General features: G+C 39.0%; 1 protein-coding gene and 1 long non-coding RNA gene across 4 annotated transcripts in view; one reads left to right on the forward strand and one right to left on the reverse strand.

Moving 5' to 3' along the window:
* LOC140691348 (uncharacterized) overlaps window positions 1-15820 on the forward strand; it is a 38443-nt gene that overhangs the window by 15185 nt on the left and 7438 nt on the right. For both annotated transcript variants that reach the window (XR_012066971.1, XR_012066970.1), the window contains one exon: window positions 12539-12694. This is a non-coding gene — a long non-coding RNA (uncharacterized lncRNA). The remainder of the gene's footprint in view (window positions 1-12538; window positions 12695-15820) is intronic.
* The window catches only part of PDE3A (phosphodiesterase 3A), a 285788-nt gene continuing 283412 nt past the window's right edge, over window positions 13445-15820 (reverse strand). For both annotated transcript variants that reach the window (XM_072954755.1, XM_006199915.4), the window contains exon 16: window positions 13445-13908. In XM_072954755.1, the coding sequence (XP_072810856.1) occupies window positions 13667-13908 (242 nt within the window). In that variant the 3' untranslated portion in view covers window positions 13445-13666. The remainder of the gene's footprint in view (window positions 13909-15820) is intronic.

Raw genomic sequence — 15820 nt, forward strand, 5'->3', positions numbered from 1 at the left:
ATAAACGACCAAAAGCCAACAAAATGGACAGGCTAGAAGAAGTGTAAAAATTCTTAGAAAGGTACAATCTCCCAACACTGAACCAGGAAGAAATAGAAAATATGATCATGTGATTTTTATTCTCCTTTCTGTTAATGGATTATATCACATTGATTGAATTTCTAATGCTGAACTGTCTCTGTGTCCCTGGAACAAATTCAACTTGATCATGGTATATGATCCTTTTTATATATTGTTGGATTTAGTTTGCTAGTATTTTGTTGAGGATTTTTGCATCTATGTGGTATGGGGTGGTAATACTAATTATTTTAGTGTCTTTGTCTGGTTTTAGTATCAGGGTAATTAGGACCTTGTAGAATGAATTTGGGAGTGTTCCATCCTCTTCAGGTTTTTGGAATAGCTTGAGGATAAGTATTAGCCCTTCTTTATATGTTTGGTAGAATTCCCTTGTGAAGCTATCTTGTCCTGGACTTTTGTTTTCTGTTTTTTCAATTACAAATTCAATTTCTCTACTATTTATTAGTCTGTTCAGTTTGTACTCATTTCAGTCTTGGCAGGTTGTATATTCCTAGAAATTTTTCCATTTTTTCTAAGTTGTCTACTTTGTTGGCATGTAACTTTTCATAGTATTTTCTTATGCTTTTTGGTATCTCTGTGGTATCAGTTGTTATTTTGTTTATTTTGGTCCTCTGTCTTTTCTTGCTAAGTCTGGTTAAAGGTTGATCATTTTTGTTTAACTTTTCAAAAAACAGCTCTTGGTTTCATCAATCTCCTCTAAAGTTTTTTGTTCTCTATTTTATTTATTTTCTCTCTGATCTTTATTTCCTTCCTTCTGCTGATTTTGTTCTTCATTTGCTCTTCCTTTTCTGATTCATCAAGGCGGTAGATTAGGTTGTTTATTTGAGACTAATGTTTTGAGGAAGGCCTGTATTGCTATAACTTCTCTCTTTGAAATACTTTTGCTGCATCCAGTAGATTTTAGAGTGCTGTGTTTCCATTTTTTTTAATCTTAAGGTATTTTCTGATTTCTTGATTCATTGGGTTTTTTTAGTAGCATGTTATTTAATATCCATGTGTTTGTTCTTTTCCCATATTTCTTTCCATAACTGGTTTCTAGTTTCATGCTCTTATGGTCAGAAAAAATGTTTGATATAATTTATATCCTCTTAAGTTTTTTGAGACTTGTTTTGTGGTCTAGCATATGATCTATCATGGAGACTATTCCATACGCACTTAAAAAGAATGTATATTCTGCTGTTTTTGGATGTGATGTCCTATAGATATCTATTAAGTCCACTGGTCTATTGTGCCATTTAAGACCACTGTTGCTTTATTGATTTTCTGTCTGGATGATCTGTTTATTGATGTCAGTGGGGTGTTAGTCCCCTGTGATTATTACATTATTGTCAGTTTTTCCCTTTATGCCTGTTTGTATTTGCTTTAACTATGTGTTCCTGTATTGGATGCATTTGTGTTAACAAGTATAATATCCTCTTTTGTATTGATCTCTTTATCATTATATAATACCTTTCTTTGTCTTTTGTTACAGGCTTTGTTTTAAAGTCTATTTTGCCTGATGTGATATTGCTACCCCCTCTTTCTTGTCATTTCCATTTGTATGAAATATCTTTTCCATACCCTCACTTTCAGTCTTTTCGTGTCTTTAGCTCTAAAGTGAGTTTCTGGTAGGCAGGATAGAGATGGGTCTTGTTTTTTTTTTTAATCTGTCATCCACCCTATGTCTTTTGATTGGAGCTTTTAGTCTGTTGACATTTCAGGTAATTATTGACAGGTATGTGCCTATTGCCATGTTATTACTTGTTTTCCGATCGTTTTTGTAAGTACTTCTCTATTTCTTCTCCTTCTTGTTTCTTCCCTGGTGGTTTGATAATTTTCTTTACTTGTACACCTGTTCCCCTCTAGTTTTTGTGTACCTGTTGTAGGTTTTTGATTTGTGGTTACCATGGGTTCCATACATGGTATGGAAACTAAAACTATATATACTTGTTTTAAACTGGTAGTCCTTTAAGTTCAAACACATTCTAAAGATCTACATTTTTTACTCCCCTCCCCCTCATATTGTGTTTTTGATGTGTATTTTACATCTTCATGTTTATCCACTAACTGTTTATTGTAGTTTCAGTTATTTTTTTAAAATAATTTATTCTCTTTTACTCTGTACAGGCTTATTTAAGTGGTTGATCCTCAGTCCTTACTATATATTTGCTTTCCTAGTGGGATTTTCCCTTTTCTATAGATTCTTCTTTTTCACTTGTGAAGACCCTTACATATTTCTTTTAGGGTTTAGTATTGATGAACTGTTTTAATTTTTGCTTGTCTGAGAAGTCCTTTATCTCTCCTTCTAGTTTAAATGATAAACTTGCTGTGTAGAGTATCTTAGGTTGCAGGTTTCTCCCTTTCAGCAGTTTGAATATATCATGCCACACCCTTCTGGCCTGCAAGGTTTCTGAAGAGAAATCAGCTGATAGCCTAATGGGGATTCCCTTGTATATTACTCTTGTTTTTTCTCTTGCCACCTTTAGAATTTTCTCTTTAAGTTTTGCCATTTTAATTATGATATGTCTTGATGTAGGTCTGTTGTGGTCATCATGTTTGGGACCCTCGGCGCTTCTTATACCTGGGTATCTGTTTCTTCCTTTACATTTGGCAATAATTTTTTCATATACATTTTCAGTCCCCTTCTGTGTCTTCTGCTTCTGCGACCACTATAATGTGAATGTCTATTAAATTGCTTCATTTAAAAATGTTTTTGCTGTTTTGGTTGCATGATTTCCATTATTCTATCTTCCAGATCACTTATGGGTTCCTCTGTATCACTTAGTCTGCTAGTCACTCCTTCTAGTGTGTTTTATATTTCAGCTATTAAATTCTTTATCTCTAATTGGGTCTTTTATATATTTTCTAGTTAAACTGTTCAGTGTTTACATCAATTATTTTCCCTAATTCAGGTTATATTTTTGCTACCAATGCTTTGAAATCTTTGTCTGGTAAATTGTTTCTTTCTGTTTCATTATTTTTCCAGGTGTTTTCTCTTGCTCCTTCAATTGAGAGTAGTTCTTCCGCCCTTTTATTTTGCTTAACTTTCTCTGCCTCTGAGAATTTAGGTGAAACAGTTACCTGCTAACGTTCTTGAAGTGGCATCCTTATGTAGGAATGTCCCTATACAGACTGTGTGTGCCCAGTGCCTTTTGGTTGGAGAGCTAGCTTTTATGTGGATGCAAGTCATATTTTCCTTAGGGTGTGCTGGCAGCTATCACTATGGTAGGGATTGGGGCTGGAGACAGGATAGAACTGGTGCTGAGTGAGATGTGGGCCTCGGTGGCTGTTGCTGCTCTGTTGTGGCCAGGGTCTGATCCCAGGTTGCTGGAGCAGAAGCCCTGAGGGTTGGGCCCAAGCTGGCTCTGCTCCCTTTAAATGTTTTGCTTTTTTCTCTCCCTGCACCAGGACCCTGTCCCAGAGTAGGGGCGTGCTGAAGCAAGTGGGGACGGTGCACAGATAGAGGTCCAGTGCACTGACTGTATGGGTGCCTAGGCTCCACTCAGTTGCAGCTTTGGGTGCAGTCTGCTTTGTCCTTCACAGCTGGTCACTGCCCAGCCTCCGCCTCCTCTGCTCCCTCGTGGAACCACTCTGCAGGGCACCGGGGACTCTCGGCCTGTACTGAGGGCTGAGCTGTGCTGGAGCAGCAGCCGTCAGAGATCTGGGCTGCTTCCAGGGCGCTGCTTGAGTAAATGCCAACAACGGCTGCTGTTCCCGACCCAGGCCCCACCCAGGACTGGACTGCCTCTGCGTCTCACAGTCAAGTCTTTTCCCTGGACCTGACTGCCCCAGATCCAGTGCCATGTCTCAGGGTGTAAGGAATCATATGCCATTGCTGCTTTGAAGGTGGGATGGGGTTGGGGTGAGAGGAGCAATTCCCTGAGGACTGAGGTGACATTAAGAAGCTGAGAAGGGTTCCCAGAGGATAGCCAACAAAGAAACAGGACCTAAGCCCTGTAACTGGAAGGAACTGTATTCTGCCAACAAGCTGAATGATTCTAAACTTCAGAAAAGAGACCAGGCTGGCAAATACTTGATTTCAGTCTTGTGAGAGACTCCAAGCGGAGTCCAGCCAAGCCCATCTGAACTTCTGACTGACAGAGCTGCAAGCTAATAAATGTGCATCGTTTCAAGTCACCAAGTTTGTGGTAACTGATTACAGCAGAAACAGAAAACGAATACATCATCTTTACCTACTTTGAAGTCCCTGAAGACCAGAGCCCAAGGCTTCAACAAACTCACCTTTGGCATTTGTTGGGGAAAAACCCAGTCAGTTTGACAGTGAAGCAAGGAGTGAGCCCATCTCCTGAATCCTAACTACAGAGTATGAGGCAACACCTCCCCTCCCCTATCCAGCCCTTTCTGGTCCCAGAGCCCAGAGGATCCCAGACAGCATGGGCCACTCAACTCTTCACACCTGTCAGATTTCAGCAGGGGTGGACCTGGGTCTCTTTTCTTAAGCCAGCAACGATGTCAGAAAAATGATGTGGACATGAAGTTACTTCAGGATAAAAGAAGCAAGAATGTTGTCTAGAGCTATACTAATAAGCAGAAGGTTTTCTAATTATTTAAGAACTGATTTCATTTTTTTCTTTTCATTGGTCAGGGTGTGATACCCATTTCCCAAGCTCCACCTCATATGGTTCGTGGGTGTAGGGGTGATCTGCAGAGTGGGACCAAGTGTGGATTGGTGTGACCAAGGACAGACACACTATTCTGATCTCTGAGGCTTTCCAGGCAGTTACCTTGGCCATCCCTTTCTTCTGGCCTGGATCTCAGGCTCCATTAGAACTTACCTGTCATCATGTCTTATACCCTGTCAGGTAAATTAACTTTCCTTACTTAAGGCCAGTTTGATAGCGCCTAACTGAAGGGACGGTGATTAAGGTTCAGACTGTACCATCTACCGAGTTATTGCCTCCCTTCCACTGAGGACCAGAGCATCACCATAAGAGGAAAGCCCTGGAGGAGGGACAGAACCCACAACTCAAGAAGACATAGTCAATCTTGCCCTGTTGTGCTGTGTGTAGTTGGAAGAATTCGTGTGTGTGTGTGTCTATGCATACGTGCATGAAGGGAAAAAAATGTATAGTGTGTAAATACTCCACTAATTTGATTTGCCTAAGATATAGAAATATAAATGATAAATGGCTGGTTCCTTTGATGGGGACATGGTTTGAGGCCAGAGTGAGGGGAGCTTTGAATATATTAGGCTTAGAAGTTAGACTTTCATCTCATAGGTAATGGAGGAAATCAAACTATATTTGAGTGTTTTCAAATCATTCAGAATTTTATAGTGCTTTTAAATACCCAGAACAAAAACAATTCTGACTTGGTACAACCAACCATCCCATATATTGGGAATCCATAGATGATTTTTATAGGATAAATTGTAGCATTCATGATGTAAATGGCAGCACTATTTCATAGGACTCTGAATTTAAATACCAGAATTCCAGGTATCTTGGTTTTGGTGCTAACTGTTCATTAGAGAAAGGGCACAGCTTAGCTGCAGAAAATTAGATGACAATTAATGCAGCTAAGGATTCATCAGTGATAGGGGGAGGGGTATGACCATGGGAACAGAAACCCCCAGGAGTCCTTAGAAATTGTAGGAAGGCCAGTGGATGTCTCACTACGGTGTAGGTGGGAAACAGCCTACTGCATTTGGATATGAGAGCAAAGGATGCCTTCCAAACTAGATGGAAGACTTGGGTTGTACAAATGACTACAACAAACATGATACCACAGAATTATATTTGTATGATACATTATCTTCACATTATAACATCCACACTGATCATCTGTGACACAATTCTAATAATTTTGAGTTCTGTATTTACCATAACATTAATATATATGTATATATAAAACCAAGAGGCACTTCCAGTAATTCTGGGAAAAAGGAGCATCATTATAGTGTCTAAGCTAAAAAATAATAAAAATAAATACAGTTCATCTAATATTTTTTCTGTACAGATTCTACATTTTACAAAACATTTATCAGCCATTAACTAAGTCACGTAACAAATACTTGTGGCATGATGATAGGCAGTATTGCTATATATAGTAAGTGCAAGATACAGGTGCGAGGACAGGATTTATTTCCATTGCAAAATGATCACGTGAGTCCAGTGCCTCACTCTTTTGTTTCTAAAAGTCAATGGATTTGGAAACTTATTAACAAACATTCAGGTTTGTTGAGAGTGGTGAGAATTACATTGTTAAAAATGATCATGTACAAATGACATCCCTTACACTGTTGCTTTGGTTGGCAGTTATTTCAAAATATTGCTTTTTTAGGAATACTAAATTAAATTAATTCAACACTTTCTGGTTTACAAATATCCAACAGGACAAATATTTGGGACATACTAATTTGAACTTTCCAAGGAAAGTTTTTAGCAGTAAGAGGTAATGACTGATCAGAACAACTGCTTCATCGAGAATCAGAAAAAAAAAATTAACACCAAAAACCAAATCAGTTTAACTGAACCAACCCAAACCCAAAACACTCTGAATTCAAGTTAAAGTTCTTTCAGTTGCATATCCTAATACTGTTATAGAAAGCTAGGGAGAATCTTGTTTTTATTCTTTTGCATTGAGAGTTTCAGAATATCTATAAAATATAAAAGCACCAATTTTCATTTTGTGATTTGTATGATTAAAAAATTTCTAGGAAGAAATATCAGAAGGTGGTAGGTTCAGTGATATTTATTTTCAGTGCTTGTCAACTAACAAATTATTCTTGTTCAAACCAAAATGGTTTGCTTTCTTCTGTGAGGATGTATTAGGAAATGAACTGACACTCATAAATGGGAAAAAAATGGAAAAATATACATATGCAAATATAATACGGCAAAAATCCCATGCACATATTTTACAGAGTATTAAAAATAGTGATTTTTTAAACTAATGAACAAATACATACTTAAAGTCAAGCCATTGAAACCCCACTGACAGGTGATAAATAGGTATGTCAGGGTTGTTATTTAAAGATAGCAATACTCGAGTACTGGGTTATTATACATAGCTGAATTGAAATATCTGGTATAATATGGGGTTTTGAGTCATAAAAATAATCAGTTCATTTTTAAAGAAAACGTGATGAAAAGTCTATCCACCAACAGCGTATATACACAAAACATCTTTAAACAATTTTAATTTCACATTAAAGCATCTGAATATTTTGCTCTTAGATAGAGAGTAAAATTAATAAGAATTAAAAAAAAAATCCTTTCATTCAAAAGTTACTCTAGCAGCAGTTTCCAAGAGCTAAGGGCTAGTTCACATTCCGAATTGTGTAAGTGCTGATTGTCATAAAGGAAGTCAGGGTTGAAACAGGGACTCATTTAGTCCCTTTACTCCAGAGTAACTGATAACTAAATTGGTTTGCCAGAAGAAGGATGGCAAGGTGTCCTGGGATGGTCCTTCATGTTTTATGTAGTGTTCACTCCCAATCCACAGCTGTTTTTTCTGCTGTTTGGTACCATGGGCTGCACAATGGAGACTGGGTGTGGGGAGTTAAAACTTGAAGTGAAAGGCATCTTTCTCCTTATTTTAGCAGAAGAGAATTTCTGATGAATTTTCCTTTACTAATTTTGAGTTAGAGAAGTAAAATTGGAGAGAAGTCATACTTTGCTCCCGAGTTTGACTTTGTTTTTCCACTTTAGAGAAGAAATAATTCTCTGCTATCGTGTGTTTCATTTGAAATAATAGGTATTTCTACTGACACCAAAAATTTAAACTGTTTAAGCTTTAAAAACATTTTTTATCCATTTTCTATTTGTGAATTTCAAATTCCAACCTGCCATTTGACTGCTCTTGGCAGATGAACATGGTGTGTGTGGTTTATTGGTTGGTCAGTGTTTCCTCTATGAAAGTCAAGATTAAGAAGATTTTTCTTAGTAATGAAGATAAGTATTGGGGTTGTTACTGGCGTTAGAATATGGTAAAACATAACCTGTATTAACAAAACATTTATTTTAAAATAACCTAATCCACAACAAATCACTGGATAATACATTCCTTTTTAGGGGGGAATAACTCAGACTATAATCTGTACACTTACTCTAATTTGATTATGGGGACTAAATTTATTTTTACCTATTTCACATATTTATTGGACTCTTCATAAAACATTTTCTTCCCTGAGGCATGAGGGGCATTAGAAAAATAATTAAATATTCTTCTTTCCAGTTTCCTGTTACATACTACTTGTGATTATATCAAAATATTTAGTGTCTCTATACAATGAAATGTCATTTTATGGGTTTCATTTTAGCTGATTAAAACATTGTAACAGCTTTGCTTCCAAAAAATAAATTTAAAATTCTTGATAGTACTTACATAGGATTTAATATTCTTCTCTTTGAAGCATTTTTGATTAGAATTATTAGCATGATCAAAAAACCACTTCTTGACATGAAATAATGAAGGAATGTGTCTGAACTTGGTTATGTTCAGTATTTCTTATCAATAAGAAAGCTTGCCTTTTCTTTGCTCCACAATGCCTCAGGGAAGCAGAAATCCATACCAGTGCCCATCAAGGTAATCAACTGTAAAAGTAGGATATGGAGAAGAACTAGCTGCCTTTAGATGGGAAATTTGGATTCATAAAAGCTTTCAGCATATGTCAAAAGCCAATTTTGTTTTCCGTCTGTACATCATCACATTATAGCCTATAGTCTTAGCTCTGCTAACACAATTTATACTGATCAGTAGTTTTGAATCAGCATATTGAGTTCCACTAACTAAACAATGCCTTAGTCTTCAATTTTGTGTCTTCAAACACACTTAGCAACAAAATGCTCAATTATTTTTTGTCTCCATTGTTAGCCTACTGTTAGAGTGATCTGACTGTGTGAACTTAAGGATCAGTGCAGATAAGGTAGAAACAGCATCGCTCTAACAGATGAAATGTGTTAGGTAATAGCACAGACTGCCCAACGTCCACGGTGCGTACAAAAGAATGAAAAGTATGTTCTTGTTCCTCTCTGGCCACGGTTCATCAGTGCAAAACTACGAACAGTTATGCAAACCCCAACTTAAGTTCTTTATCGAATGCATTGTTTGTAATTAATTGAGTCAGTGCTTAAAGTTTAATGTACTCCCAATCAAATTTTCAGTAATTTGAGTATTTTTCTAGAGAACAAACTGATACTCCTGTAGGACCTAAAACTGGTATATTTCCCTCTGATTAGAGATGCTAAGAATAATTTAACTTTGGAACACTCTTGACCTAAAATGGCGAACTGGTCTCCTAAAGTTCCATTTTGTTCAGTAGGTTAGGAAAATGGACTGACAGGATCAGCAAGTTCATAGTTTTACTCATAGAAAACTCATGAGAGAGGTGAATGACCGGTCATACACTGTTTTGCTGCTTGCTAGGAGAGAGGGTAAATGAAAGAAACTGGTTTCGGAGTATGTAGATATTTTAGTGCTGAAATGTCTGGAGTTGAGCTGTTAGCATTTCAGATTTTATTTTTTCCCACACCCATTCATTACCTGATCATCTCTAGAGTACAGGGAATTCGATTTCCTCTAGACCCTGGAAGTTGACAGAACCCTGTTTTACTGGAGCCTTCTGCCAGCTGGAAAAGGCAGTTGATTTCCAAAATGGCACACACACCAGGAGAAGCATCAGGTGGGAATCAGACTTAGGATGGAGAGAAGGACAAGACCTTTTTTGTGGTTTTCATTATTATTTTAGAAATACCCTAAATGACAAGGACAGGGGTGATCCCCACACTGACTTGGAAGCACCAAAAATACCTGCCCAATTAGAACAGAGATGATGTTTGGATGAGTCACTTCTCATTGGTCAGGAGGTGTCCACCACACAAACAGTTCACTTTTGTAAAGCAGTCAATTCAAACTTTAGACTTTATTTACAATGATAATTTTCATAGCTTTATTACTTAGAAAATAATTTATATTTTTCCATCATTTAAACAAACAAAAAAAAAATAGGCCTGAGTCTCATGCCTTTTGCACAGCTTTTACCTTCAAAGAAAGTTCTCTGGGAAAGTGACAGGGGGACATTGTAAAATTGCAAATCAAGAGAGGCAGGGACATGAGGAAATCGTAATGCATACATGTACTATGACGTCTGCGTGACATGCAGTCCCTTGTCTTTAGCTTTACTGGGACTGCAATGGCTAGGATTCGTTCTGGGACTGCATCAAAACGGAACAGACACAATTGGGGATTCTGTTTCTAGAAAGTGGATATTTTCCTAGCCATAATAGGAGGAAATTCCTTCACTGCTCAGATGAAGACCAACATAGATAAATCCCGGTACAAAGCTACCGTATCCATCTTCAACTGAGAGCAAACCCAGGTCTTACAGAAATGACAAAAAAACAAATTATAGTGTAAAAAATATGCTAAAGTGGTGTTTTCACCAAGCAAACAATATTCTCAAGACTGGCTTAGATAACCAGAAAGACATTCCATTGGCATGCTGGAAATGACATCAATGAGACTCTCAGTCTACCTGGTCTTTTCCTTAACAGAGGAGCAAGGCCACCAGTTCCAGCCTTTCCTACCTTAGTTCCATGGCTGTCTATACAATTACCCTTTTCCCTAAACGGGCAAGACATTCCTTCATTTGAGAGACCTGAGTTTATCTAATGGCACCTATATAATTAGGCTCATATAAAAATGTAGTAAATTGCAACAAATACACTGGCACCACAGGAAGTAAGCTCCAGAGTTGGAAGTGAACACAGTCATATTGCTGTCCCCAAGGGCGGGGAGACCATCACTAGCAGAAAATAGGGTGTCATGTCCTGGGGCATCCTTTGCGATGTACCAGGTGTGTATGAAAGTCACACCCTTGATGACTCTCCATTCCTTTATTTGAATTGACTTCTAACTTTAATATGTTGGCAATTTATTTTTGAAGAAAAAAAAATGATTCCTCTGCCTAGACTGATGAGGTTCTCACTGCTTTGGCCATCATTATTTCATGTACTTGAAAATAAAACAAAACCAGGCAGTGTGTTCTTAAACTTCTTCTCTGGCAGCCAGGCTGGCCCCTATCTGGGGTCGTATAGCTTTGATGAAGCTGCCAGTGTATAGTTATGAACCCACAACTATTTACCATTCTACTTGCACACCTAGATTTTCCCTTGACTTTGATTTGTTTTAGAGACATATGGCATTTGGAGCAAGGGAAAATATTATTCTTGTTAATTAGATCCAAGAGGTATATGAGTATAAATGCTTTTTTTCCCCCTTCTGTTATTTGCAATGGAAGGAGAATAGTTACGTTCACTGGGGAAATGTATTTGACTCACAGTAAGTTTTACAAACAGAGACACATAGGCAATACTTTAAAAAAAAAAAAAAAGGAATAATGAAGACCTGGTGTTAAAAAAAAGAGAGAAAGGATTTTCATTATTTAGGTAGAGTCTGCATCCATTTGATCCTTTTCATATTTTCCTACTTATTGAGAAATTTGCCTTGAAACCACATTTATTTTGATTGTATTATCTTTACCTTATTTAAAAAATGCCATGGATTATTGTAAAAATCATTGCTTCAGAAGGGAAGCCTATCCATTTATGAGCAACAAAGGCATTTTTTAAATGTAAACATGCTTTTCTCTGATTTCAGAGGGAATATAAAGTAGAAACCAGCAGCAGGGGTTACTGGAAACTGAGATTGTTTAGATGATGAGCAGGTCCGGGTGTGGTACTAAAGGAAGAGTTATAATGAAAAAATGCTGGGAAGAAATGGACACCATTTATAAACACTTGATATTAAGAAAGTCTTTCACTTGGGTGACATGGATCCAAAAGTTACTAGCGAAAAAACATTCTTTGCAGCATCCTCATTTAATTGGCATAAAATAACTGTATCAGGTTATCATTTAAATTAGAATATGTAGATGAGTGGCTAGTCATAGACCTCCATGCAAATAAGTCATCACTCTCTTACTGGGCTTGGAGATAGTTACAATGTATCAAAATGGTGATTAAAATAGAACTTTATAAAAGTTTCCCTTTTCCCTTAAAAAAAAAAAGTTTACTATCTACAGAAACAAAAACAAATCTTGTATATTTACACCAAGATAACTATTCATGACAAATATAATAATATGAAATAAAATATTGAACGTGAGTATCAACTTTTTAAATAGAGGCTTGGCTCACAGCATAAACAAGTGTAGATAAACAAACCAAAAAAAACCAAAAAAAACGAAAAAGACTATTATAGGCCCAGTCCCGCCACATCCCTCTGGCGTCTTCCTTGCCACGAGAAGCCACCCCAGCACACCGCACTTGGAATAAATACCACAGCAGGGTTGTCGCTGCACCCTCGCCACCCAAAAGCCACTCGTCAGCGGTGGCCAAGAATCAGGCTTGCACTGTGTCAAAACCACCAGGCCCTAGGCTGAAGCCCTTCACCTTTCACTGCTGATCCCAGAGTGGGTTTCTGTTTCCCTGCCTGCCTTTTTTCTTCTGTTTTGCAGCCGTTGAGACATGGGAGAGCCCTGTGAAGAGCCATTTCCCAAGTCTTCTCTGGCAACCTTTTAGAACTCTAACCTGATGGGAAGACCTGACTCCAGCTCCTTCCTACGCATCTCCACGTGAAGAATGCATCCCCTTAACTGGTGACCTGCTCTTAGGTGAGTAACAGACATACTCACAGACGAATCGCTCCTTTACATTCATTAGGCGAAGAGACTGGAAAATGCCTCGGTCTTCCTGGTTTTTAAGGCTGGTGACAGAGAGCCTCCAAGTGGTGCATGGCAGTAGTGCCAGTCCCAGGGGCCTCTCCCCCAGCCTGCCCATCCCCTCCCTCCGCAGAGGGGCTCTGCCTGAAGCCAGGTGGAAGGTGTGCGCAGTGGCTGTCTGTCAGAGACCCTCCAGAGTGAATTTCATCCTGTTTGTTCACATGTGCTGAGTCGTCGGCTGCAATTCTGGGAACAACTGAAACCACAAAAATCTCTACATACGCACAGATGTACATACACGCAAGCACCCTTTCCATCTTCTCTATCTCAGACACACACACGCGCAACGTTGGCAGGATGTGTAAGAATTCAAACAATGCTCTGGAGCGTTTATCCCTCAGTACTAAGAGCGAAAGCTGCTTAGTGTAACCCACATTTGCTGCACTGGTTTCCTGCTAAGCCGCACCATCTCCTTTGTGGTTTGTTTCTCCTTCATCTTTTCCTTTATATTGACTATATCATATCACAGTGACCACTATATATCTTAATATGAATGTTACTAAACTGTGGCGCCAGTAATCCCGGCTTTCAGTGTGTATGTGTGTGTCTGTGAATATGTTTTACATGTATGTACGTGAGAACTTATATACACACACACATATCTATGTCTTCCTTTAAAAAAAAATCCGTTAGAAGCTGGTGTTACAATGTGAAAGCTTCTCTGAGCAAGAGTTTTTTTTTTTTTAACCTCATTCATTAACCTCACTGTAAAAATAAACACAGAAAATGTGAAGAATCCCAATGCAAACAGCCGTTTGCCCATCTTCATGTATTTCTACAGTGTTGTGTCTAAGTGTTGTGCTGGCTTGAAAGGAGTCTGTGACAAGTCACTCTGTTCGGAAACACAGCTCATCCTATCCACTGTCACTGGTTTGGCTTTGGGGGTGGGGTCTCCTCTCCTCTCGGCTTCCCCTTCTCTTCCTCTTCTTCCCTGATGGCCTGGATCTGTTCTGAGGAATGCGGCTGGGGGCACTGGTCCAGGGACTGATTCTCTACGCCCGCCAGCCGCTGTTCCTCTTCAATGACTTTCTTCCACATCTTGTGGTTCTGCAGGAGGTGCTGAGTTATTTGGCAGTAGATTTTTCTCCCTTTGAAAGTTTTCTTTCCTGAGAAAACACCAAATTAGACTACATATTTACATGACAGTTCTCTCTCTTCACATTATTAATAGGAGTTAAGTACCAAATGGATACATGCATTTATCACCTGACTTGTATATTGTGAATAATAATTTTCGAGAGGAGGGAAAAGAAAGGGAAGATGGCTTTATATCACTGAGACGTACTGGGAACAGTATTCAGTCTCTGGTAACATCCACTACAAAGTTCTGTTTGTATCTTAGAGTTGTGACTCCCACTCCATTCAGACTCTCAAGATTTTCTACCTAGATTATTGGAATAACTTCTTGTTACGTCTTCCTTTGCTTTCTCAACCAATTCAACTCACCAAAGTCTACCAGGCTAATTTCTTTCTGGGGCACACACTCTACCACCAAGCTATGCCCTCCCCCCACGACTGATCTCTTTTAAAGGTGATTTGTTACAACTGTTCTCCTTCCTACTGACCAATTTCCAACTCCTCTCAACAGTTCTCCCCCAAGCGGGCACACACACAGTCCTCCTCCGCCTGCAACCTGGCTTCTGTTTATCCTTCTTTGTGCAGTGAACTGCCCCACACGCATGCTCGTGCTGGCCCTCATGCCGAAATGCTCTTCTCAGTCCAAGACTTCATGTCCATTTATGATTTTAACACCCAATTAGATTTTGCTGAATTCCTCTTCTAAGAAATAATTTGTCTCTTCTAAACTCTCTTGATACTGTTTCTTTTCTTCTTTCTCATGATCATTCTTTCTTTTTCTGGTAACTTTGCACCCAAAGTCAGTCACTTCCTTTCAGCTACGCATTTCTAGAAGTGGTCAGACTCTAGTTCCTCATCCCTCTCCTGACAACACAACTGTGTCACATAGTGATTGGCCAGTGGGTGGGCATGTGACACAAGTCAGCTGAGATTTTTCCCAGCAGCACAGAACGAGCATGGGGTCAGGAAATGAGGTTTGGGGCTCTTCTCTGCTCGTGTGTCTGGAATGAAGTGAACAGAGCTGACTATTTAATTCCATTTCCATGAAAAGAAAGCAAGGTTAAAAGAACATGCTGTCAGGCAGGTAAGTCACAGATAAGAACAGGTACAAGCAAGTTCTGAAAGCAAGGTTAAAAGAACATGCTGTCAGGCAGGTAAGTCACAGATAAGAACAGGTACAAGCAAGCTCTGATACATCGTTTACATGAACCAGAACATTTCCCTTTGGCATATACTCATCTGAGTGTTTTTGTTACAAGGGACAGAACTCCAGTGTCCTAAATAATGTATATACTTTAAGGCACCTATCTTGTTCTCATATATTCTAAGAATCAACTCCTTTACTAGACTGTAGCCTCTTTAAGGGAGTCTTGTAAAGACCTGAACATTTCTTATTCATGACGAGGCTCAGCAAGTCTGCACTTAAATAATTATAGTCGTGCGACCATACAGTTTAATGCTTTCGATACAGAAGTTCTAAAGACGATTTTCACAGAATTACAGCTCTTGATTGAGAAAGTGTAATAAAACCAATTTCAGATTTCTGGTCAAGATGGCGGAGTTGTAGGACCACGAGCTCGTCTCTCCTCACTACAACAAAGCCACAACTGATTGCTAAACAACCACTGGAGAAAAAGACGAACCTAGCAAAAAAGATCTTCAACTGGAAACACAAAGAGGGAACCAGAGCTCCAGGATGGTAGGAAGGGCGTGCCTGCAATTTAATTGAGCACCATGCCCCCTGGGGTGGGCGACCCACAAGCTGAAGAAGAATTAAGTTGCAGAGGCCGTCCCACAGGAGTGAGTTCTGAGCCCCACGTCAGGCTCCCCAGCCCGAGGTGGCACTAGGGGGAGGAGAAGACCCCAGGACATCTGGTTGTGAAGGCCAGCAGGGCTTAACCCCAGGAGCCCCACAGGACTGTGGGAAACAGACTTCATTCT

This window comes from Vicugna pacos, chromosome 34 (genome assembly GCF_048564905.1).
Source record: "Vicugna pacos chromosome 34, VicPac4, whole genome shotgun sequence".
Taxonomy (NCBI): Eukaryota; Metazoa; Chordata; class Mammalia; order Artiodactyla; family Camelidae; genus Vicugna; species Vicugna pacos.